We start from the raw sequence: 24,812 nt of genomic DNA on the forward strand, positions 1-24,812 counted from the left end.
AATCAATCGATGATTACAGTTTACAACATTAATTTCCATAAGCTTAATTAACGCACCTAAAACATGTCATCAGGATTGTATGCAAGGGAAAAGAGAGATAGAAATTAAGAACACTAGAAAAGTCGGCACATTAAAAATTGGTAAGTCTCTCAGCCAAGAGAGTTAAACTCGAGCAGTAATTGATGAAAATAATTCACTTCCACACGGAGATATCGGAATGGACTCAAACATTAATATGAATTTATTTATTCTAACAAATAATGTCTAGATTTTGTTGCTTATAAAAATGCAAAGATCTACAAAATGTTTGATCTCAGACAAGTTATTCATTTACATGTAAGGTCTGATATCATCTTTGTTCTACCAGACAATCAATTATTGTTGTTTAATCAAAGTTATACAGAGATAATAGTCATTTATGAAGCAACATGAGAACGTGCTTTGGGGCAATAAACAGACAAATATAGGAAATGTGTGATCTAACGGAATGAAACATAACACGTCTCGCCATATTTCACCAAAACTAAAATTATTCTTCTGAAATAATTGTAAAATAGATGTTCACAAATTCGTTCAAATGATAATTTGGGGTATATTATCGAAAGTTAAATTGTGGGTCTATGATCGAAAAGTTGTTGTACAATATTTTGACGGGTTATTAAAAATCCTTAAAATTGACACCTTAATTGAAGCAATAATATTCATGGTTCCTAAAACACTTGCGTACATGAATTTGAAGGACATTTAAGGGATCATGAGCCAAGTTTCTAAAAGAATATTAGTAGTAGTTTTGCAAGTAGTATGTCGATGGCTCTATATGTACCATTTGTAATAAATCCAAGATACAGGCGTATAGCAGTATGGCAAATGAGAGGTTGGTGATTGCAATAAATTGCTCTCGTTTGTCTAATAGAAAGCTAGATCATAATGATATTTACCATGTCTTAAATGAATCTCCGTACCAATATACTAGTAATTTTTTTCAAGAACCAATTTTTTCAAAAGCTCATTAATGGAGACAGTTGAGTGTTAAAAAAAGCTTCATAAATTCTTCTACCACCATTCAAGATTGAACTCAAAACCAACCCATCACTGGCTTTACTACTACTTAAGTCTCTTTCTCTTCCCTCATCCTGATCATTTACAAAGAAACATCATGGATTGGTCCCAAAAGCTTTACTTTACAGCTTTTGTAGTTGTTGCAACAGCTGCATCCATTCGTGGAATTCATGGTTATGCTATGGTCTCTGGCACTGTCTTCTGTGACCAATGCAAAGATGGCCAAGTATCTCTTTTTGATTATCCTCTAAATGGTAACTAAACCTATTTTCTTTTAGTTTCTTTGATTAAGTTCCCATATGACATAGTAATCCACTTAGTTTTTGGTATTTCTTATCCGATGCTTTGTCCTGGTTATTCATATTCTTGGATTATAGCAGAAAAAATTAGCCTTGAATCTATATTATAAGGGCAGTACGGTGCACAAAGCTTACACTTTACATAGGGTCCGAGGAAGGGTTGAACCACATTGGTTTATTGTATATAGCTTTACCTTACATTGTTCTTTCCATGACTTGAATCTGTGACCAAGACTTTTTCCATTGTGTCAAAGTTCCTTTTTAGTGTTGAACCTTGATTATACTTGAAAAGAATCTCTAATCAATGCTTCTTATTAGCATTGTTAATTAAGCTTCTGAGTGCCAAATTTTGTGCAGGAACAAAAGTGGCAATGGCATGCCCAGACAACAATGGGCAAATGACAACATGGGGAGAAGAAACAACAAATTGGCTAGGAAGTTTTGCAATGAGGTTCGACGGAACGCCAGATTTGGGTGGTTGTGTTGCACAGGTTAATATAAATAACTTCTCTCTTGTACCGTATTATGTTAGCATGAGATGATCAGCTTCAATGAAGCGACACTATTACTAAAGATTTACATGATTGACCTCAGATTGTTTGAGATTGACGCGTTGTTGTTGTTATTGTTATTCTTGGACAGGTTACAAACAGTAGTGAAGAAGGGACAAGAGGGTGTGGGACAGGTGGAGGACAAGGGAGGTCACCAAGATTAATGTTTAGGATGTTTGATATGGAAATGTACACTGTTGATCCTTTGATTTCTCAGCCTGAAGATCCTATGTCTTTTTGTCCAAGATTTTCATATCCACAACCACATCCCAACCCTGTTTCTCCACCTACACCACCATCAACACTTCCAGTTCCAACATTGCCACCTACTCCTCCATTGCCTCATTTACCCCCAATGCCTACTTTACCACCATTGCCTCATTTACCCCCAATGCCTACTTTACCACCATTGCCTCATTTACCCCCATTGCCTCCTTTACCACCAATGCCACCTGTGCCCTATTTGGAAGCTTCAGCTTGCCCACACCAGTAAGTCTCTTATCGTCAAACTGGCACTTGCATAACAAAATCTTTATTCAGTTAGTACCCTTGCAGTATATGTGTCTGACTTCTATGTATCGACAGTATACCAAAAACTTTACACTATAAGGTCATCAAATTTAAGTTAGAGTTTAATTTATATATATGGACAGTGCACAAAATTTTTGAACTATCAAGTCACCTACAAGATAATTCCAGGTAATCATCTATAGAGAGTGGAATTTGTAACGTAAAAAGAAAAAGACAAAGTACCTTCTACAACATGTTAACATGGAATGACAGTGGCAAAATTCTTTTCACCGTCAATGTATTTTTGTTACTCTAATAATTTCCTTTTTTGTTGATAACTGCAGTCAATGTGCTATGGTTAAACTTTAGGTAACCTAAATGATAATAGTGTAAAAAGTTCAACTAATAACATGAAAAAATGATTACATGTTACAACATGTTAAATACACTGATATCTAAAAAAATTTATGGCGTGAGCTTACAGAAGTTAAACTCTACCAGTAAATACACAACTAATCTGCTTCATTCTACTGTCTTTAACTACCCTTTCGGCTCAACTTGCTGGATTTCTTTAAAAGGAATTGTTTTCATTCAGAGGCGGATCCAGGATTTAAATCTTTTGGGGTTCAATTTTAAGATTATTAGCATTGAACCCATTATATTTTTAAAGTTATGGGGTCATATCTGCTAATTAATGCAATTTTACCAAATTTTTACACATTAATTTATGCTCTGCATCGAAAGTTATGGGTTCAATTGAACCCATAACTATAATGCTACATACACCTCTGTTTTCATTGATCTTGTACATATGAACCATTATTTTGTCCACATCTTTAACTACTTCTGTTACAATAAATAAATATTCCCAATGTCGGTGGATCCTAGTCAAACAGAGCTAGGAACATTGTTTACGTGTTGAGATCAGAGAAAGTAGTTGATACAAATTTGTAACCTAATGACAACATTTGTTTTCCAGGAACTTGGATGATATCACAATAAGTCTTAGACATTTCTGTGGTTCCAATTTATGTAGTACCGTTTGATTGAGGACAATGTTAAAACTAGATTATTTTTAAATATAGAAATGTTTTTTATTTTTTTGCTGCAGGAACTGGATGATGCCAGAATACAGATGCTATTGGAAAGTAATAAATCCAGATTCAAAAGTAGGTGTTGTATTTGGTCTAATTGCTGCTAGAAAATATGGCACTGATATAACATTATGGGAAGGAATGAAAGGCAGAGGAGAGCCTTATACAACTTTACTCAGAGAAGGAACAACTGCACTTTTGAATTCTTATAACAGTGTACAGTTCCCATATCATCCATTGGGTGTCATTCAACATATGAATTGGGCATTAATGGGATCCACTCAACAAGTTATGCACACAGCTTTGAGTTTCTTGAGGGCTAATTCTGGAAATGGCAGATTCACTTGCAAGTTCAATCCTTGCAAATGATTATTATTTCAGCTGGTTTAATTAATTTCCCTAATAATGTTATAATAGTTGAGCTAATAATGTTATAATAATACTCTGTTTTGTAATACTGCCCGTTATTGCTCTCCCAATTGTATGGATAAGAATACGACGCTCGGCGTATACTATTTTCTAAATTTGCTCTGTACGTCTTAGTATATTGATATTGAATATTATTGATGTCATTTTTTTTCTTCGGGATGCTTTTTATATTCATCAAGCTCGTAAACTCACAATTGACTTCAAAATCGATGTTTGTTTGTTCAGTCAATAAAATAAAGAATCCATCTAAAATTACACATCCTTCTACAATATCCTGTAAGCGGGTATTTAAACTGAATAAAAAATATTTGACGGAAATAAAAAATGCTCATACTTGACAAATTTAAAGAATCAAAACTGTTCACAGCATACTTTAAGGACTAATTTGAAACTATCCCCAAAAATAAGGGACCTTTTTTGTCTTTTTCGAAACTTTGAATTGCTTTCCTATCTGTACAACTCCTCCATTACGTCAAGTACTAGGTAGAAAAGAACAAACCGGCTAACCTAGTAACCTTAGTATAGGGAAAAAACTTACCCGCACCGGATGTATACACCCAACTAATAAATAAATGACACTTGTCACATTATTTAACTATAAATATTAGTACTTAACCCTAGTTAACAAAATTTTTGCACATAAACTTAATTAATAATATAAAAATATTCTCACACTATTTCTTTTATCTTCTTAACAATAAGTAATTGACTGTACTTTTTTTTTACTTATCAAACACTTTTGTGCCAGCAATTAACTACATCTCAAAGGTCATAACTATATGTATTTTCAATGGTACACCCACAATACATAAACAAATATTGTTGTTCTTCATACATGATTCTTAAATTGAGGAGATAACATCTTTCCTTGAATCTTATACAAAACAATATCTAAATATTTACACATATTAGAACCTTAGCTACAATAATCAAGGCGTGTCAACTAGTTTCCTCACAAAATAGCTTAGTTAAGAGTATGGATGTGATAGATGACAAATACTCTACGTAAATATAATAATCAGAAATTTGCAATAACAAAGAAGATTTCGGTAATGAAAAATTTGTGTTCAACTAGTAGATATAAGGATAATTTATTTTAGTCGAGAATTTTTTCAAATAAAAAGCTTAAGGTACATCTTCATCACAAATTCAACAAGCAATAAAAAGAAATCAAGAATACAATTTTGATTATGTTATTGGTTGCTTTAACCAACGAACCAATCAAAAGTTTTCTAAAAAAAATTTACCATCCAACAAAAGAAATTAAGGATCTTTTACGAATGTGTGTAAGTATACTACTATCTAAAAATTAAAGGACTAGCTTCTCCAGCCCAAATACCACAAAATCATAGTATCACATCATTCTCCGTGAAGATATGACAGTTCAATTGTAGTTTCGTCCGATTTCCATGTACTTGCAGATGATTGCTACACAAATAAAAATAATTCGAATAAAAAAATATTCAAATATATTAATCATAATTATATTACCCCTAACGTTGTGAGAGTTTATTCTCAACACCTTGTAACAAGGTTAAAAATGAGACATTTGAGTCATCCAAATCCAGGTCAAAAGCAATTAAAAAAAGACAAATCCAAGACAAATTAATAATATAGAACAATTGTTTAAGATAAGAAATTTATATAAAAAAGAATAAAAGAAAACTAACTTGTAAATCTTTTGATATAGGCAGTGTTGCTTGATGAAGTGTATACATTGTTCTCAAACAAACTTTTTATTGGCGGTGCATCAACTTTTGAGATTTCACTATAATCAAACAAAACTAATTAGATTATTACAAAAGTATATTATCAAATGAAGACACATAATACTTACTAGTTCTCCCATGAGTCGGTTGAGTAGTTTTTTTCTTTTTGGATTTCTCCCAATGATTTTGAATACGCTCTTTGCGAACGCCTGGTGCTCTTAGACTTACGCATGAAGTTAATAAGGAATCACCTATTTGAAGCCAATTTCATTCCTAATAAGCTTAATTTGAAATCCCCACCCGTTCCAAGAATGTTGCAAAGCTTGAATAGGCAGAATGCTAGAAAGGAATGAGCAAAGAAAATTGATCCAATGATGCAACAGCTTAAGCGATGTGACGTTGTTAATTTTGCCACTTGTTTTAAATTTTTACTTTATTAAAAATAGGACTTTAAGCCTTAGTTTATTATCTGGTTAACAATACACCAGTGCTAAGTTTTTCCCTAAGATAGTGTTCATGAAAATTGGTGAATCTGCAAAACCTCGTCACGTGTAAGTTCAAAAGGATTTAAGTTTAAAATAATCATCTCCAAGTCTATCGCTCTATGCTGAGGCTTCAAGCAACAGTTTCATACGAATCACGAAATTATGCACATGTCAACCTTTGCCCAGGAAAAAAAAGAAAACAAAAAAGTAGAAAACAAAACAGTCCATCATACTTCATATGATCCTTCAGTAAATCATACATCTCAAAACTCCCAATTTTTATTTTTCAAAATCAGAAAAAGATGGAGTTAGGCTCCAATGCTTTCAAGATTGAAGAAGCCACCATTAAAGAAATCCACCAAGCATTTGCTACAAACAAACTCACATCAAGAAATCTCGTTGACTTTTACCTTCACCAAATTGAAACCCTTAATCCTCTGCTTCGCGGCATCATTGAAGTTAACCCTGACGCTCAGGAGTTAGCTGATGAGGCTGATCGAAAGAGAGCTAATAGTAATAAAGATGGAATTTTTTTAGGGGACTTACATGGAATACCTGTACTTGTTAAGGACACGTTTGGGACAAAAGATAAGTTGAATACTACTGCTGGTTCTTATGCTTTGTTGGGATCTGAAGTGCCACGAGATGCTGGAGTTGTGGAGAAGTTGAGAAAAGCAGGTGCTATTGTTTTGGGGAAAGCAAGTATGAGTGAATGGTATAAGTTTCGTTCGCTAAGTGGAGTTCCTAATGGCTGGTGTGCTCGATCTGGACAAGGAGTGGTATGTTACTGTTATGCGTTATCTTTCTTTTGACTATAAGGTCCAAAGAGAAACTTCTTTGACCTATTGGCTATTGATATATGGATTTAAGTTATATAGGCTACTTGTATAAAGATTATTTACACGAGCAGCATAATTTGACGCGATTAGGCTTGGTGGTAGTCTTGTCGTAATAGTAGCCTTTTTCACGTAGTTTCTTGCTTTTTGATATCGGTTACTATTCTTCTTCTTAATGCTCTGTACTACTTTCCTTATCAGTTGTCATGTTCTCTTTACTGACATTTTTCTCTTTCATAACTACTTTGCTTTGCTACACTTGAGCTGAGGTCTTGTCGGTACATCCTCTCTACCTCTACGAGGTAGGGGTAAGGTCTGCGTACACTCTAATCTCCCCAGACTCCACTTGTGGGATTACACTGAGTATGTTGTTGTTGTATAGTTTGACCTATTATATCTGGTTAGTTACCAACTTTTATCAGGTTATGAGAGATCATGCCTAGTTCTACTTCCCTCAATTGATCTTTGGTCCCGGATTAGCTTGATTTATCAGCTTTCCCTAGTATGAAATAGATGCCGCATGGTGTTCTAAACACCATTCTGCTCTACATTTTACCTTGCATGTTGGTGTTTGCAAGCAGGGTTTTTGTCACGGATTTAAGTATATACACTGACTGTGTAAAAAATATCAATTTAGGTTACACTGAGTATGTTGTTGTTGTATGGTTTGACCTATTATTTCTGGTTAGTTACCAATTTTTATCAGGTTACCAAGTGAGCTGAGAGATCATGCCTAGTTCTAGTTCCATCACTTGATTTTTGCCCCTGGATTAGCTTAATTAATCAAATTTCCCTAGTATGAAATAGATGCCAAACAAGTTCTAAACACCATTCTACATGTTGATGTTTGCAACCAGGATTCACCTGCTGGTTACCAATTAATGCTTATCATAGAGATTCACTATGTAAATATCTTTTTCGCATTCAACGCATGAAACTTAAACTCTTAGGTCGTGTGTGTCACATAGTCCTCGCAAATAACCAAACAAGAAAGCAAAAAATGAAAAATAATTTGAAAAAGGGGAACAGAGAGAAGCTATAGATCTGAAAGCAGATGACTATTTTGTGGTAGATTGTGCAAATTACCAGCATATGGATGATGGTGTAGCATAAAGTTGATGTGATAAAGCTTTGTTTGGATTATCTTTAATGCTTCAAATACTTTTATCTTGTATTGAATTGAATAGATCATACTTCTAGAGCTAGGAAGACTAGTATATATCATGTACGAGCTTACTGAGACGTCCAATTTTTAACAGTAGAATCATCTACTAGCTCCTCCAAAGAATGTATTACATTTACCTTTCCAAAATGTGTAGAATCCTTATTGTCCGTCTGGATCCCCATGTGGGTCGAGTAGTGGCTGTGCAATTTCTGTGGCTGCAAATATGGCGGCTGTTTCTCTAGGGACTGAGACTCACTGCTCCATCATCTGTCCAGCAGATCATAATTCAGTTGTTGGGCTGAAACCTACTATTGGGCTCACAAGTCGGGCAGGAATCATACCAATGACGCCCCTTTGGGACACTGTTGGGTAAGTGTATTTTCTTTTCTTGTTTTGAATGAAGTCTATTACTATAAACACAAGAAGTAGAAGACTGACTATCCAATTCTGATCAGTGTTCTGTTACAGTATCATCACATAAGTTAAAGTGTGTTTGGCAGAATGATGCTTTCAAGTGTCTTCTCTTTCCAAACTAAAATTACAATAACTAATTTGCTCACACTAAACTGGACCTGAAAGTTGCCAGCAGGCACTACTGGTTCTCTAATATGCTCCATACTTCGAAACAAAACCCCTCAGACTGGAAACATTTTGGCAATGGGAATAACACCTTCATAAAACATGAACATTTCCTTGCTATTCAGGCCTATATGCAGGAATGTTAGCGATGCAGTTTACATGCTTGATGTGATTGTTGGATCGGATCCAAGAGATGAAGTTACCATGGAAGCAGCTAAATATATTCCTGAGGGTGGCTACAAACAGTTTCTCAAGGATGATAATCTGGAAGGAAAGCGAATAGGCATTGTCAGACATCCATTTGTGGAGATGATCCATGAAGCAATTGAAAAATCATCTTTTGAGCATCACCTGGATTTGTTAAGGTGTAAAGCTTTGTAAACTCGAGTAATTTTGAAAAATTTCTTAACTGGTTTCAGAAAACCTTTTTAGTTCGTTTGTAATTATTTGGTGGACCTTATGTTGGAATTATAGACAACAAGGAGCAACTCTGGTGGACAACCTGAGCATACCACATATTGAAGAGATAATGGATTCAAGTCACAGCGGTGAACTGTTGGTGATGATGGTTGAATTCAAGAGCTCGATCAATGCTTATCTGAAAGAGCTGATCACTTCTCCTGTCAGGTCATTGGCCGACATTATTTCTTTTAATGAGCGCAACTCTGAGCTGGTACGTAATTTCACCTTGCTATACAAGGTCTTTAGGCGTGAAGTAAAACTAACTTGAAGTTATAGCAAGAAACAAGAACAGTTGAATGAAGCTCTTCGTATCGGTCTCTAACCTTGTCTCATTACAACCCTAGGTTCTTTGACTATTAGGAAACTCTTTGTCCATATGAGGAAGGCCTATAAGTTGGCAAATTTGTGGCAGTGTGTTAAGATATACTCCAGTTCATAGTAGTGGGTGATTTAGCCCCTCCACCTGAAGCAAATTTCAAACACGGTGAAGACAATTTAATAAATGAAATGGCTAAATGTGTCGTGAAGTTTCTGTGTACAGACCCTAACCCGAGTGATTCCTTTGAGAGCTTTTTGGGAAAACAAGGCAATAGCTAGCTGGCCCGGACACCACGGTTATCAAAAAATAAAAAGGCAATAGCTTTTCTCCTGCCCTGTCACATGGAAGTGGAATATAAATTATGTCATTTGTTTTTGTGCTTTACATACTTTGAAGTAACACGAGAATCCAATGAACTTTTTACTACAGGAGAAACTTGCAGAGTATGACCAACATACTTTTATAGAAGCTGAGAAGACAAATGGATACGGGGAGCATGAAAAGGAGGTAGTAGAGAAGTTGAAAAACTTGTCACAAAATGGATTTGAGAAAATGATGAAGGACCATGAACTTGATGCAATGGTCGCGCCTGGTTCACGTGCCTCCCCTGTTTTTGCTATTGGTGGCTATCCAGCAGTAACTGTTCCAGCCGGCTATGAAAGTGATGGCATGCCCTTTGGGATCTGTTTTGGAGGGTTAAAGGGTACTGAACCAAAGCTGATTGAAATTGCCTATGCCTTTGAACAATCTAGCAAAGTGCGACGACCTCCTTCTGTAGTTTAATATTGGTTTGCCCTGAGAAATAAGAGTACAGTTGGAAATGAGGAAAGTAACGAATTTGCGTGTGCAGCTAATGGTTCATTGTACCATGACTACCAGGCCATTGGCAATGTTGAACTAACATAAAAGAGTGCTTTTTTGTTTTACTGCCCAATGTCTAAGTTGTAGTCAAAGTAGTTTCTTCAACTTTGACCATTTGAGCTCACATTGTTTCCTTATTGTTTTTTCAATTTCAGAGACATTGTTTCTCACTTACTGTAACCCGAACTAAATTGTTTACTCTCTACTTACCTAATTGAGGATTTTTTTCTTTTACTTTCTTCTTTACCCGTTCTTTATTATGACTAGATTCCATTGCCTGTTTCAGAATAGTAGCAGCCTAGCTATATGATGTTGCCGGCGCTTATAAAGTTGTCTCATTAATTAGCTTAATCAGGTTGTATGGCCAACAACTGAATTTTCCTTTTGTTGAATAATCCAAGAAAGATTAAGGCACAAGATACAATTAGTCTATCTAGAAGATACCTTACATTGAAAAATTCCATAAAACTCCATATAGGAAGCAGACAGTTGCCGTATGCCGCCGGCAGACACACACATACCTTGACCAAAAGTAAATTTTTGGCACTAAATAATGATTTTAAAGAGCATATGGACTCAAATATGCAAAGAATCTTCTGATTTTAGTGATCATTTGCCATTTCTACCCTGCCAGTTTCTCAATTTTAGCATAGACAATGCTCTAATTGTCCAACAATTAGCGTCTATTAAGATTCTCTTTTGGTTCATCCCTGACCTCAATTCTTTTTTAACCATTTCGTAGGAATCAATAAAAAAGACAATTCCCTTATTTTCACTTAAGAAAGATAAATTGAATCATCAAATAATTTGGAGGGTGAAGTGCAATTAGATCCATTTTTTAGGGGATTCACATCATCATTAGCACCATGAACGTTTATTCCTTGTTCGTGATACTTGCTCTTGCGGCCTTATCACTTGTTGGATGGTCGCATATTGATACTTGCCATGCATTCTCGATTAGGGAAGCTAGCATTAGTGATCTTCAGTTTGCTTTTAGCCAAAACCAGCTCACGTCGAGACACCTCGTGGAGTTTTATTTTGGAGAAATTTCATGGCTTAATCCAGTTCTTAAAAGTGTCATTGAGGTAATTATGTTGAATTGTATGATCATCTCATATCAAAGTATACTTTTATTTACTTAATTGTGTCTTTAACAGATAAATCCCGATGCACTCTTGGAAGCTGACAAGGCTGACCTAGAGAGGAACGAGGCAAACAGAAAAAATCGTTCTTTATCCGTGCTGCATGGTGTACCAATACTTCTTAAGGATAATATTGCAACAAAAGATAAGCTTAACACTACTGCTGGATCCTTTTCATTACTGGGATCAGTGGTGCCCCGTGACGCAGGTATAGTGACAAAGCTGAGAAAAGCAGGGGCAATTGTACTCGGGAAAGCTAGCCTCAGTGAGTGGGCTCAGTCTCGGGCGCTAAAGGCGCCCAATGGCTGGAGCCCTAGAGGTGGACAAGGAAAAGTGAGTTATATATGTCAAATGTAGTTTAAAAAAATAATTTCGAATAGTAACAATTTGTATTTGACCAAACTTTTTTTTTTTTGTTAGCATTATAATACTAAGAGTTTGTGTTTGGTCAATATGACAGAATCCTTATGTTCTGTCCGCGGACCCTTGTGGCTCGAGTAGTGGATCAGCAATATCAGTGGCAGCAAACATGGTATCTGTGTCAATAGGGACAGAGACCCGTGGTTCCATCTTATGCCCGGCCAGCTCCAATGCAGTTGTAGGCATCAAACCAACCGTTGGACTCACTAGTCGAGCCGGGGTCATCCCAATCTCTCCTAGACAAGACACTATTGGGTAGAACACATTCTACATCTATATCCACTGATTTGATACTTCTTCTGAATCATACCAATACAATAATACTAACTTGTCTTATGCTTTGGTTGAATAGACCAATTGGCAGAACAGTAGCGGATGCTGTTCATGTTCTTGATGCCATCGTAGGCTTTGACCACAATGATGCAGCTGCAACTGGTGCAGCAGCTAAATTCATTCCTCCAGGTGGTTATACTCGATTTTTGAAAGTAGATGGAATTAAGGGCAAGAGAATTGGAATAGTGAGGCACCCCTTCTTCAATTTCACTAATAATCCTGCCCTGGCTCAAGTTTTTGAGAAACACATCCAAAAACTCAGGTAACATAATTGTTGCTGAAGACTTCATTACTCTCATAACTAGGAAGCCTGTCTTTAAAGGCTGGTAATTTCACTTATGATCACTTTCAGTAAAATAGCAACGTTACAAGATTATATTTTGTTGTATCAAAGTAACTGAACTACGCGAAATTTTTTCATAAAATACACGTAGTTCAACTACTTTAAAGTGTCCAAACATAACTTTTGTAACTATACTGTTATAGTGGATAGAGTTTGGTGATCATATGTGAAACGAACTCCATGCCCAGGCTACACGACTTACAAAAAAATCATTCATTTTCCTTTTTTTGCAGGCGACAAGGTGCACTGTTGGTAGATAATGCGAACATAGCCAACATTGAGACAATTTTAGACTTTAATCTGAGTGGTGAAGCATCAGCAGTGTTGGCTGAGTTCAAGATAGCCTTAAATAATTATCTAAATGAGCTAATTGGTTCCCCTGTTCGATCTTTAGCAGATATAATAATGTTCAATCAAAAAAATCCTGAAGTGGTACGTTATCCATGATCAAGTAATCAACAAGATTCAATGATATCAACTTGGCAACTAATTTATCTTGATCTATTTCAGGAGATGCTAGAGGAATTTGGTCAAGATATATTTTTGGCTGCTGAAGCAACAAATGGAATTGGGGAAACAGAATTGAAAGCTTTGAGGGATTTATCAAGATTAACAAGAGATGGATTTCAAAAGTTGATGCAAAAGTATAAGTTGGATGCATTGGTGACTGGTGGCCCTGGTGTTGCTGCTGTTCTTGCAATTGGTGGATTTCCAGCAATTAGTATGCCTGCTGCATATGACAAAGGGGTGCCAATTGGCATATGTTTTAGCGGGTTGAAAGGCTCAGAGCCTAAATTAATTGAAATCGCCTATGGCTTTGAGCAAGCAACCCTAGTTAGAAAGCCTCCAACTTTTTTGCCCTAAAAAGGTAGTAGTAGAAAAATATGTGCGTATGTTTCTTTTCTTTTGCTTTATGTATTTCTAATTTGATATTAACCGTCCCGACTAACTGAGGTTTGCATAAATGTATGGACTATTAAATGTGACTAGTTAGATTAGAATTAAAAGTTGAGGGGTAAATATGAATTTCCTTCACTATAAATATTTAGACATGTGGAGTCCACGCATTTCACACTGGAGCTTTATTAATGAAAAGAAAAAATATGAGATGACATGCAACGAAAATGGTATAATTGAATCAAAAGGATAACAAAGGATAAAATTAAGTAATTTCTTATGATATAGAGGTAAATTTGGACCTTTCAAGGAAAGAAAATACAATTTTATTTGAGGTTAAGTTGTAGCTTAATTTTACCAACTCGATGTTACATTTACTTGTGTAGGGTTCAAAATCGGATTGGAAGAATATAGAAGCATTTGACCAATTCAACTAATGACAAAAAGGGCTTAGATTTTCTAAGCACATTGGTCAACTAAATTATGTACTTGCGTCCTAACTTTTGGAACTCTGAAAATTTTGTCAATTTCACAACTACGTGTGATTCTCGTGGTTTGCTGTGTCATTTCAATGGCTGCTGATTTTGGATGCTTTGTTGACATCCACACACGCTTAGCATATAGAGTCATATGGCCTCATGGGGCAAGTAACATTGATGAACTAAATACCGACACTCACCAACTCTTCTTCGTCATATTTTCAGTCCAGACATCAGGCTCAGCACCATCATCAATACAGAATGAAAAATGACGAGGAAATACTACAAAAAAGAAAACAAGGAATAAGATAAAAATTCGACGGAACATAACGAATCAAATCTTAGTGGTTACAATTTAGATAGTAGAAGAAAAAAATCATAAAAATATCTCTTGCGTGAGTCTGCGGAAATAGCCTTTGTTCACCTATTTCCTCGGCATTTTTTCTCCCACCTGCTCGTACTATTTTTTCCCCACCTACTCCTAACTAGTACACTGGATGGAGACTTGACTCATATATAGTTAAAACTTTGAAAAGTAGAATAGAAAGATATTTTTGCCTTATTTTTTGTGATGGTAATCAATGCACGACGACTTAAGGTTCTAGAACAGCAGAATCTTGACTTGACTTTATGCTCAATTAGTGTACTTTCCCGCTGGAATTGCAATCATTAGTAAATTTACAAAATAATACTCCCTTATTTCAATTTATGTGAACCTATTTTTTTTTAATCCGTGCTAAAATGAATGACCTCTTTCCTAATTTGAAAACAAATTCACTTTATGAAATGATTTACAGCCACACAAATATTCAAGACTTATTTTGAACCACAAGTTTCAAAAAATTTCACTCTTTCTTAAATGTCGTGCCCAGTCAAATGGATTCACATAAATCGAAACAGAGAGAGTAGTTGTTACTTATTAGTATTATTTTATTATTATTTGAGAAGTTAACCGAACTATTTTACAATCATAAATATTTGAAGGTATTCCTTAAATTTTTTAGCTATTAATAATGTAATTTATAATTTTCATGCATATTCTAAAAGATGCAAGTGTAATGCACATCAAGGTAATTATCATTAGGCCAAACCCATCGACAGACTTGTGATCGTCGTTACTTTTCATTGCAAGCGACCGCTGTTCCATTTAGACACTTTAGGTGAGTCATTCCTATTCCACTTAGACACTTTTTGCACCATTATCGGAGCAAAACTAACACCAACGGGGGGCGCCACCTCATTGCACATCCAACCAACCCAAAAACTCCAATTTTAATGGTCAAAACTGCAATTTACAAATTAGTGAATTTACAATTAAAATGAGTTGTATAATTTAATTGAGTTGGCACAATTTAAATAAGTCGGCATAATTTAATTGGCCACTTAATCCACATAGGAGACGATCGTGTTGGTTTCTTCCGATAACGGTGCAAAAAGTGTCTAAGTGGAATAGAAATGGCCCACTTGAAGTGTCTAAATGGAACAAGGGCCACTTTAGGTGCTCAAGTGAAAGAAGTGGATGACCACAGGTGTTTGTCGATGGGTTTGGCCTTATCATTAAGGTTGCTACTACATGGCTTATTAAGGCAGCTGCTCCGTGGCTTGATGACTTTATTGCAAAGGTTAAGTCTTAAAGATCGGTCTTTAGTTACTGCTACTTCGTTGGTTTGATTGCATTTAATTTATAGGCACAATCATTTTTTAATAGAAAAATTAGAGGAAAGGCTAAAACAAAGGAGAAAAAAGATAAGTACATTTCTTGGCTATTGAGAGGTGCCGTATCAAGTGTTTTGACCCTTGTTCTTTGAATTCATCATACTTTTTCCTTCGTTCCTGAAAATTCTTAGCACTTCCAAAAGCCTATTACTTTGTGGTGCAACCTCTCTTTAAATACTCCGTGCATGCTAGTGTAAAGTTTGTTAAAATCCTTACATATTATGTTGCAAAAATCTATAGTAATTGGAATCATCATGAAAATGAATCACAAATCTTGAAAGCCTACCTTTTGACGTGAATGATACGAATTACCTTTGTCCATTAGGTTTCTTTGCCTTTGTGTCGTAATAAAGAATTAATGAAAAACAACTTTAAGCCCCGGGAAAGAGTAGATCAACAAAAACTTTAATATAACTTATTATAACAATATGCAAATAAGAAAATGGCAGATATATTTAGCAGAACTACGGGCGCGCTGCTCAATTGGAGAGGCCTAGCCTGATCTGAGAAGTGCTAATTCGGTTCGAATAGACTTCATTTAAGAATGCCACCGCCTCGGGAATCAATAAGAAAACAAGTGCTAAGTTTCAAATCAGTGAATAAACCGAAAGGAAAGAAGAGACCTTTCTCACTCAGCGCCTAAAGCGCACTATGCTCCGCTTCAAATTAGGAGAGTTTTCGGTGGAACTGGTGAACCACGCGAGGTGATTAGATGAGTGAGACAGAGGGCTCATAGTACCTGCTAACGCGGCTACGCAGTGGAAGGGAAGGAGCCCAAATCGACCCCCTTCTTTTTTTCAAAGAAAAATGGTATGAATTACCTTTTTCCATTGGGTTTCTTTGCCCTTATGTGGTAACAAAGAATTAAAGAAAGAAAACTTTAGACCTTGGGAAAAGAGTTGATCAAAAAAAAAAAAATTAATATAACACTATGCAAATAAGAAAATGGTAGATATAATTAGCAAACTATTACATACAAAATCGTTGCACACTGGTGAATTTGGTTACCTGCACTACAGGTAGGAAAATCAACATATAAAATATATAGTAGTTGGATTTAGCCTGCCCATTCATGTCCCTTCGGCCGTTCTTTTTTTTGTGCTTTTCTATCAATGCTTGGAATACAAAGAGTTATGTAACTGAAAGAGTAATCTAATTAACATAGCCATTTAAAACAATTATTAAGAGAGTTAAATGAGTGAGAGTTTTTTTTGTTTTAATGTAGCAAAAAATAGAAAACATGCCAAAAAAAAAAAAATTGTGTTTTTAGGCTATAGAGAGGTGTTAAATCACCTTATCTGTGCCTAACTTTATATTATATATAGGTCTTATGAAATATTTGAGTTAATCCCACTTTACCCCCTTAACATTTAAGGGTTGGGAAAGGATACCCCTCACATATTGAATGAGAACGATAAACCCCTTATTCAATATTTTTCGGTGAGAATCATTTGTTTTTAAATAAATATCTTTTTTTTTCTTTCTAGAATTAAAATACAAAAATATATAACTCTTATTATTGTCTCATTCACCTATTCCGTTGAAAATAATGCATAACAACTTCTTGAAAAAATAAGTTAATAAATTTCAAGCTATGTGGGTTAATTTTTTTTTTTTTTTTTGGGTTGGGGTGGGCGGGGTGGGGTGGGGACGGACAAGAGGGTCAAGATCTTAACTATTATACAGTCTAAATAAGTAAGAAAAAAAGGAGGGTGCTTCTATATGAATTCACACTACAAGTTAAAACCTCAGCTTATTTTATTTTATTTTTCAAGCATGATGGAGAAACTAGAAAGTTGCAAGTAAGGGTGTACAAAGAAAACCGACAAATCGAATCAAACCGGTAATTTGAATCAAATCGAGAAAAAAATTCGACTGGTAGTTTGGTATTGAGAAAAAAAACTTGACCATAATTGGTTTGGTTTGGTTTTAACTTAAAAAAGTCAAACCGAACCAAACTAACCCGTCATTACATATATACAATTTTTTTAAAAATAATTATACTTAAAAATATATTTGTTATGTAATTTATAAATATTTCTTAAGTTTTTTCATAGGTTTTATCTTTAGACATATTATGTCAAGCCTGAACTTAGAATTTTGAATGATCTAATATGTTTTATAGCACATAAATGTTAGTAACTCAAATAAATTGCAAATCAATAGTAATGCTAACAAAAGAAATTCAATTCTAACACGAGGAATGATAATAACGTTTGATATCTATTTTTTAGTGTTGCATTGGTTTAGATAGTGAAAATACAAAACTTAATAATTTCTTTCATCATCATGTAATTAATACTTATTAGCCGTACTAATTTTAGCATGACTTGGTATTTTTAAATTATGACCATTTTCATTATGGCTTACTATTAATTAGCAATATTTATTTTATGCGCATTATCTTTTTTGTTGAATATTTTATTATAATGTCATCATTCATCTCACATTTTGTTTTATTTTCCTAAGAAACACCTTAATTATATAGTTGTATCTCATCAGGACTAAAAAAATATTTGAAGTAAAAGTTATATATTTTGTATGAATAGTTTCTAGGGGAAAACCCAAGAAAATCGAGAAATCCGAAATTGAAAAACTCGACTTTTGTTGATTTGGTTTGGTTTGTAGATCTAAAAACCCGACACAATTAATTTAGTTTGATATTTAAAAAACACGAACCAATTCGGTCCATATGTGTCCCTAGTTGCAAGGATGCACCATCTTGAAGGCTGTTCTTGGCTACCAAAGAAATGAAAAGCATCAGATTAACAATTTCTTCCGAGGCACAACAAATATCAAAATGAATAATTGCAAGGATACAACATCTTGTCCCTCTTGTCCAAAAAAAAAAAAAAAAAATACTCACATATCTTGAAATTTATTAACTGATTTTTTCAAGTAGCTGTTATGCACTATTTTCAATGAAATTGGTGAATGGGGCAATAATAAAAGTTACGTATATATTTTTGTATTTTAATTCTAGAAAGAAAAGAAAAAATAATCTTTATTTAAAAATAAAGATTCTCACAAAAAAATATTGAATAAAGGAAAATGTTTAGTAAAATGGGATTAACTCTTTCAATGTCTGTTGGTTTTCTTTTCTCTGTCAGAATTCCACAAAATCTTTAACTTTTACATGGGGCCAGAGTTGTTGGGAGTGCAGTTCGCTTGATTTGTCTACATGTCAAAGAGTTATTTATAACTACTAGTATCGGCAACTCTGATTATAAAAAGCACTATCCCTCAACATATCATATATGATTTTAATGTTGCAATAAGCCAATAGCTCAGTTCTGAATCTTGCTCTCCTCTTTTTTCCTTTTGCCTTCCTCTTATAAGTGATCCTTTTTTTCTTCCTGACGACAACGTGACGTGTGAGATACGTCATGGGAAGAGTTGCTGTGCTTGTCATATTATTGTTCGTGACAATACTAACATGGGTGGCTGAAGGACAAGACCAAGAATCATGGGCCAAGAGGGTCGACACAGGCAAGGAAGTAGTAACAACTCTTCAATTCTACTTCCATGACAAGCTTAGTGGATCCAATCCAAGTGCAGTTCGGATCGCACAAGCTGATGGGACCAACAATTCAAATACCTTATTTGGGGCTCTGTTGATGATTGATGATGCACTAACTATTGGACCAGAACCAACTTCAAAGCTAATTGGTCGAGCCCGTGGACTATACGGGTCAGCTGGTCAAACTGATATGGGCCTTATCATGGTGGTGAGCTATGGGTTCACAGATGGTATCTACCAAGGGAGTTCATTTAGCCTATTAAGCTTGAACCCGGCAATGAATCCGGTTCGTGAAATGGCTATCGTGGGTGGGACCGGTCTTTTCCGGTTGGCTCGTGGGTACGCTATTGCTCAGACTTATTCGGCCAATGCTAGTGGTGATGCTATTGTTGGCTACAATGTTACCCTTGTCACATATGTTTGATTTATTTAATGTTTTTTTTACACTGTCTGTGTGTAGAGTGTGTTACAATTAGTCTAAAAATTTAATTTCCAAGCATATTTTGTTGAATTATCTTATATTATATTAGCTGCTCTATTTTATAAACCAAAGTTTTTGATACTCACCTTTGTATTTCTCTTATTTCTTCAATTCAACGGAGGAATAGCAAGTGCACCTACTAAATTAATGTCGATTTTGTCTCCAGAGATGAATATGATAGAGCCATTAATATCTTATGTTGAATAATGCACAGCTTCACCGTCTTAGTTGGGGCTGGTCAGCTAAGAAGAAAAAGACGATTTCTTGTAAAGAATAAAATAGTTCGGGATTGAATAATTTAGGCAAAGAGGTGTTTAAAATTAATTTAAAAGATTTTTTTGAAATATCATAATTATTTTGGGTTAAAAATCTTTTATGTATTTTTTCAAAATACTTTTCAAAAAATCGCTTTCGGAAAAAGCTATTTTTTAAACAAAAGCTTTCTGAAATCATTTAAACCCCAAAAATTAAATAATAACAAAATTCTTGTTCTCCCTAACACCTCACTTTTTTTGAAAATTGGGGAATAGAAAAATATGGGTTATTATTTTAAAAAAATGTTCCAATTTAAATGATTAGTTGGGGTACATTTGGGCGAAGAAGAAGACAGAATAATTCGGGATAGAACAATTTAGGGAAAAGGGTAAAAAATACACCTCTACTTTGAAAAAAGAGCTAAGAATATCCTCCGAATTTTTTTTTTTTTATTTTTTTTAATTACATAGGGGTATTTTTGACCCTTTTCCCAATAATTTATCCTAGACAAAAGCAAAATAAGAGCATCATCCATTTATCGTTTATACAGATTAATCTACGAATTTTTACAATATCAAATCGCTTAAAGAAGATTGGGATTATAGTTTGATTAAGCTTCATTTCTATTTTCACGATATAGTAGTTAGCAGGAAAAGTCCAACTGCCATGCCAATAGCCCAGACTAACACTGCAGCTACATTCCGACTAAATTCGGATATGTAGCAATAACGGACGACCGCTAACTGTAGGACCAGAGCCCAACTCACCAATACTGGGCCGAGCCCAAGTAATTTATGTCTCAGCTGATCAAGGGAGTACTGGTCTCAACATTGTGTTCACCAACAGTATACAACTGTAGCCTCAACTTTGTCTTTATAAGTTATCTTTTTATGGTTTGTATATTTCAATGTGTTCGATTTATATTTAGATTATTTTTCTTTATTTTTTCCCATAATTTCTCAAGAACAAAATTTGTCTTATTTTGGTTATATTAAACTGGATTTTTTATATTTAGTAAGTTACCATTATTAAATGCATTTTGCATCCTATAATCACAATTCAAATGATATTTTATTAGATTATACACATTTTTAATTTAGAACCAATATTAAAAATTCTATCTTTATTTCTTAAAAACTAGTGTCTGGTGACAAAAGCGTGAACACTTAATTACCTAACCAATTGTATTCCAGCAAGAAAAAGATAATGAAAGGGCAATTATGGACCAGTAGGTCGTGTGGGGACTTAAAATTAAACACATTTGAAAGGTAGTGTCACTTGATATGTACTGTTAGTCTGAAACTTCTTCCTATTCTTTATGATTATTCTGTGTTCGTCTACTTTGGGCGTTTGTTGTTAAATCAAAAAAATTGTATTATTTTGCTTATGTTCTCTTTTTATATTTAGTAAGTTAATGATTCAAATATCACCCATTTAACTTTATAATCAATATATATTTTATTATATTATACACGTTTTATTTTCAAACTTCACACCACATGGCTATGCAATTTATTATAGATACTAATTATATTAACATTAATATATTATAGAGGAGTATATGCATGAAGATAATGAAAGGATAACAAGCTCATAAGTTTTCATGTTAGTCACTGTACGATTTCTTACTTGTATGAAAACTTGAATTGTTTATTATACCACGTCTTTATATATAATAAGCAAAATATAGAATAGAAAAATAGACATATATTTTTAGTACTTATTAATATGGACGAAGGGAGTACTTCATTTATTAATTTTTAAAGAACGTGAAAAGTCAAATATAGTAATGTGACCAAGCAATATGATAGAGTCTTGCGATTTTATCGCACCCTTTGAAATGTGTCAAGCTTTTTTTTTTTAATATGTGACGGAGGGAGTATTCATTTATTAATTTTTAAAGAACGTGAATCTCTTTAAGTGAACTTGCAAAACAGTAAAAACAAATATTTTATAAAATTAAGCCATACATGTATGGGGAACAAAATAAATATTCGGCAAATGTGAAAAGTCAAAATTGAACAAGTAAAAATATATGAAATAAATATGTGCTCAATTAAAATTGACATTTTTCTCTCGTGTATACAAAGAGAAAAGAATAAATATTGCTCTTATGACATTTATATCATTAGTTCTTTCTAAAATGAGTTCTTCTGTGAAGACCCACATAAAAATGTTCAAAAAATAAATTTGTGTAGGAGAATTAAAATTGAAGTGCTTATGTCTATACATGAGAAGATAATAAATATTTGATCTTCAAATATTTTAAAATGAAGTGCAGTAAAAGTGCTTGAAGGAAATAAATGTAATCGTAGCAAAATAAATGAGTTTTTTAAAGAATAAATATTAGATACCTATATTCAGCAATAAAAAAAAATTTTAAAGTTCATTAGATTGTATGTGATCATTTTTTTTTTTGGAAAAAAAGAGATTATTGGAAGGAATATAAGTCAAAAGTGAATGGGAAAAATCTAAGTGAGAATGGAAAAGGAAATCAGTTGTTTCTCCACATAAAAAAAAAGTAATGTCAACAAAAGTCAACAAGAAATATTGAGCTACAATACACGTGTTTGTCGCTCCATCTTCAATTACCAATTAAATGGATTCAGCTATACAGTACTATTTAAATTGCTTTTTGTACCTTCAGTTAGTGCAGTGTTCGTCCCTCAAACTCTCATTTCTATAATATAGAAATTTTAATGTTAAGTTCTTTAGATTTAATTATTTGTTCTTCAAATGAAGCTTTAAAATGTTTTTCTCCATCATACGATGACCATTATTTATTTGCGGTAAATAAGATTGGGAGTTGAAATTTGTTTTTAGTAAAATATTTAAAGAAGACCCGGAAAGTGATTGAGAACTTAATCTAATTGTTCTCGATGTTTGACATATGTCGTAAAAGTAATTTTTAATCTATAACCTAATAAAATAAATAAATAAATTTAAGTAACCAAAAATTTATTATAGATATATTATTTATATTCCTATTTTGCCCCCATATTGGAAGTTAAAATCATTATAAAAGTCAGCAGTAGGTACATGTTTTTATTGTTTTCGATTATATTGTACGATTTCTCGCTGGGATGAAAACTTGAATTTTTAAATTATAAAAAAAATTTGCATATAATGTACTTATTAATTGGACCCAAAATACTAAGTCACGCATTAGGGTACAAAATGTATTAGTATTTTAGGCCACGAGGCTGACAACTTGCTTATACAATACAAATAAAATAAAATATAACGACGTTCGGTTCAACCACTCTATATATTTCTTTCTTTCTTTCTTCCCAATCAATTCCTAACAATTCAAACAGAAAGAAGAAAAAAATGAAGAAGCAAATAGCCATTCGATTAATAAGCTTGTTAATACTATTAACAATGGTTACAGCATCAATAGATAAAAGCCCAAAAGCAGTAGAAAATTGGTTCAAAAACTCCCCAGTGCAAAGCAAAAAACCACCAAATTTCACTTCTACTTTCATGAAATTTTTGGAGGAGATAACCAAACAGCTCCTGTAATTGCACAAGCCAACATTACATCTCAATCACCCACATTCTTTGGTATGGTAAGAATGTTCGACAACCCATTGACTATTGGGCCGGAGCCCAATTCCAAACAAGTGGGGCGGGCCCAAGGAATCCATGGGGCTCCATCAATGACTGAAATGGCCCTGTTTTTCGACTTCAATTTTGTGTTAATGATGGGCCTTATAATGGTAGTACTCTAAGTGTATTGGGCCGGGTCGCTGAATCACAGGAATATAGAGAGTTGCCAATTATTGGTGGATCTGGAATTTTTAGGCTTGCTCAGGGTATAGCCACTGCTAAGACTTATTTCTCTAATGATATACTTGTTATTGTTGAGTATAATCTTATAGTACTTCATTATTAACTTCATGCTATTAAGCATTTTGATCTAATAAGCTTAGAGGAATGAAATTTGTTGAGTCTATACGTTTCTGTGATTGAGTCCGGAACAAAAATGCCCCCAAAAAAATTATTTTGAACCAAAATACCCCAACAAAAAAATATGTTACAAAAGTACCTTTAGCGCAGTAAAATACTGCGCTAAAGCACTTAACCGTAACTCCTTCGTTAAATTTTAGCTAGACGATGTTTTTTGCGCTATAGCGATTCTATTCTCTCACCTATAAGCGCGATGTATTTTACTACGCTATATCACTTATTCTCTACTTCCTATATAGCATGCAAAGAAAATACTACGTTATATCCTTCCACATAAAACCCACCCCAAGTTCCCACCACGCTGGTCCCTTCGTTGTTTAAAAAAAATAAAAACGCCTATCAAGGAAAAAATGAGGTGGTCCCCACATCCAAAACGTCATTTTCTATTAAATTTCGTCAAAGCTTTAGATTCTCGGGGGGGGGGGGGGGGGGGGGGGGGGATATTAAGTTTCGAGGCAGATTAAGTTCGAATTTTGGGAAAAAGCGGCGTATAACTCGATTAAAAAAACTCTACAAAAAAATCTTCATTAAGGTTTTCTACTATAAACTTTTGTTATTATTTTGTTATATACATTATATTCTAAGCATGCTTAACATTTAATCCTTGCTATTTTCCAAAAAAAAAAAAAAAAAAAAAAATTTTTTTTTTTGTTTGTTCTTTGCCCTTTGTTCGAGGCTTTTTTTTTTGGTTTTAGTTTATTTGTTAAATATTTTTTTTTTTGGTTTATGAATTGTTATTTGTTAAATGTTTATGAATTGTTAATTTGTTATATGTTTATCGATTGTTAATTTGTTAATTATTTATGAATTGTTAATGAATTATTATTTTGTTAAATATTGATTATAAATTTATTAGTTGTTAAATATTGTTTATGAATTGAAAGAAGTTGATTGGTAAT

The 24,812-nt window shown here is 33.9% G+C and overlaps 4 protein-coding genes and 1 pseudogene across 5 annotated transcripts; all 5 read left to right on the forward strand.

Moving 5' to 3' along the window:
- Positions 1-1,061: 1,061 nt before the first annotated feature.
- Positions 1,062-4,093, forward strand: LOC132065123 (protodermal factor 1). 2 transcript variants are annotated; one of them, XM_059458375.1, is made up of 5 exons: positions 1,062-1,313; positions 1,716-1,849; positions 2,001-2,241; positions 2,278-2,398; positions 3,531-4,093. In XM_059458375.1, the coding sequence occupies exons 1-5, from the start codon at positions 1,157-1,159 to the stop codon at positions 3,880-3,882; spliced, it is 1,005 nt and encodes a 334-aa protein (XP_059314358.1). In that variant the 5' UTR covers positions 1,062-1,156; the 3' UTR covers positions 3,883-4,093. The 2 variants fall into 2 exon arrangements, with proteins under 2 accessions (XP_059314358.1, XP_059314357.1); XM_059458374.1 differs by having other exon boundaries at positions 1,064-1,313; positions 2,001-2,398.
- Positions 4,094-6,405: 2,312 nt separating this feature from the next.
- LOC132065125 (probable amidase At4g34880) lies at positions 6,406-10,592 on the forward strand. The gene is made up of 5 exons (XM_059458377.1): positions 6,406-6,915; positions 8,292-8,506; positions 8,842-9,081; positions 9,191-9,389; positions 9,927-10,592. Exons 1-5 carry the CDS (start codon positions 6,439-6,441, stop codon positions 10,278-10,280), a joined length of 1,485 nt encoding a protein of 494 aa, XP_059314360.1. The 5' UTR covers positions 6,406-6,438; the 3' UTR covers positions 10,281-10,592.
- Positions 10,059-13,582, forward strand: LOC132065124 (probable amidase At4g34880). The gene is made up of 7 exons (XM_059458376.1): positions 10,059-10,200; positions 11,101-11,443; positions 11,516-11,833; positions 11,961-12,175; positions 12,273-12,515; positions 12,830-13,028; positions 13,107-13,582. The coding sequence occupies exons 2-7, from the start codon at positions 11,225-11,227 to the stop codon at positions 13,458-13,460; spliced, it is 1,548 nt and encodes a 515-aa protein (XP_059314359.1). The 5' UTR covers positions 10,059-10,200; positions 11,101-11,224; the 3' UTR covers positions 13,461-13,582.
- A 5,358-nt stretch (positions 13,583-18,940) lies between these two features.
- LOC132062858 (dirigent protein 23-like) lies at positions 18,941-19,771 on the forward strand. The gene has a single exon (XM_059455336.1). The coding sequence runs from the start codon at positions 19,075-19,077 to the stop codon at positions 19,630-19,632; it is 558 nt and encodes a 185-aa protein (XP_059311319.1). The 5' UTR covers positions 18,941-19,074; the 3' UTR covers positions 19,633-19,771.
- A 3,487-nt stretch (positions 19,772-23,258) lies between these two features.
- Positions 23,259-23,905, forward strand: LOC132062860 (dirigent protein 1-like; annotated as a pseudogene).
- Positions 23,906-24,812: the final 907 nt, after the last annotated feature.

The sequence above is a fragment of the Lycium ferocissimum genome, chromosome 7 (genome assembly GCF_029784015.1).
Source record: "Lycium ferocissimum isolate CSIRO_LF1 chromosome 7, AGI_CSIRO_Lferr_CH_V1, whole genome shotgun sequence".
Taxonomy (NCBI): Eukaryota; Viridiplantae; Streptophyta; class Magnoliopsida; order Solanales; family Solanaceae; genus Lycium; species Lycium ferocissimum.

Bases quoted from the DNA above. Each gene is read 5' to 3' on its own strand.
- LOC132065125 (XM_059458377.1), top strand. From the start codon at position 6,439: ATGGAGTTAGGCTCCAATGCTTTCAAGATTGAAGAAGCCACCATTAAA. The intron at 6,916-8,291 runs GTATGTTACTGT...CAAAATGTGTAG, and splicing joins CTCGATCTGGACAAGGAGTG to AATCCTTATTGTCCGTCTGG. The intron at 8,507-8,841 runs GTAAGTGTATTT...CTTGCTATTCAG, and splicing joins CCCCTTTGGGACACTGTTGG to GCCTATATGCAGGAATGTTA.
- LOC132065123 (XM_059458374.1), top strand. From the start codon at position 1,157: ATGGATTGGTCCCAAAAGCTTTACTTTACAGCTTTTGTAGTTGTTGCA. The intron at 1,314-1,715 runs GTAACTAAACCT...AATTTTGTGCAG, and splicing joins TTTTGATTATCCTCTAAATG to GAACAAAAGTGGCAATGGCA. The intron at 2,399-3,530 runs GTAAGTCTCTTA...TTTTTGCTGCAG, and splicing joins GCTTCAGCTTGCCCACACCA to GAACTGGATGATGCCAGAAT.
- LOC132062858 (XM_059455336.1), top strand. From the start codon at position 19,075: ATGGGAAGAGTTGCTGTGCTTGTCATATTATTGTTCGTGACAATACTA.
- LOC132065124 (XM_059458376.1), top strand. From the start codon at position 11,225: ATGAACGTTTATTCCTTGTTCGTGATACTTGCTCTTGCGGCCTTATCA. The intron at 11,444-11,515 runs GTAATTATGTTG...TGTCTTTAACAG, and splicing joins TTCTTAAAAGTGTCATTGAG to ATAAATCCCGATGCACTCTT. The intron at 11,834-11,960 runs GTGAGTTATATA...TCAATATGACAG, and splicing joins CTAGAGGTGGACAAGGAAAA to AATCCTTATGTTCTGTCCGC.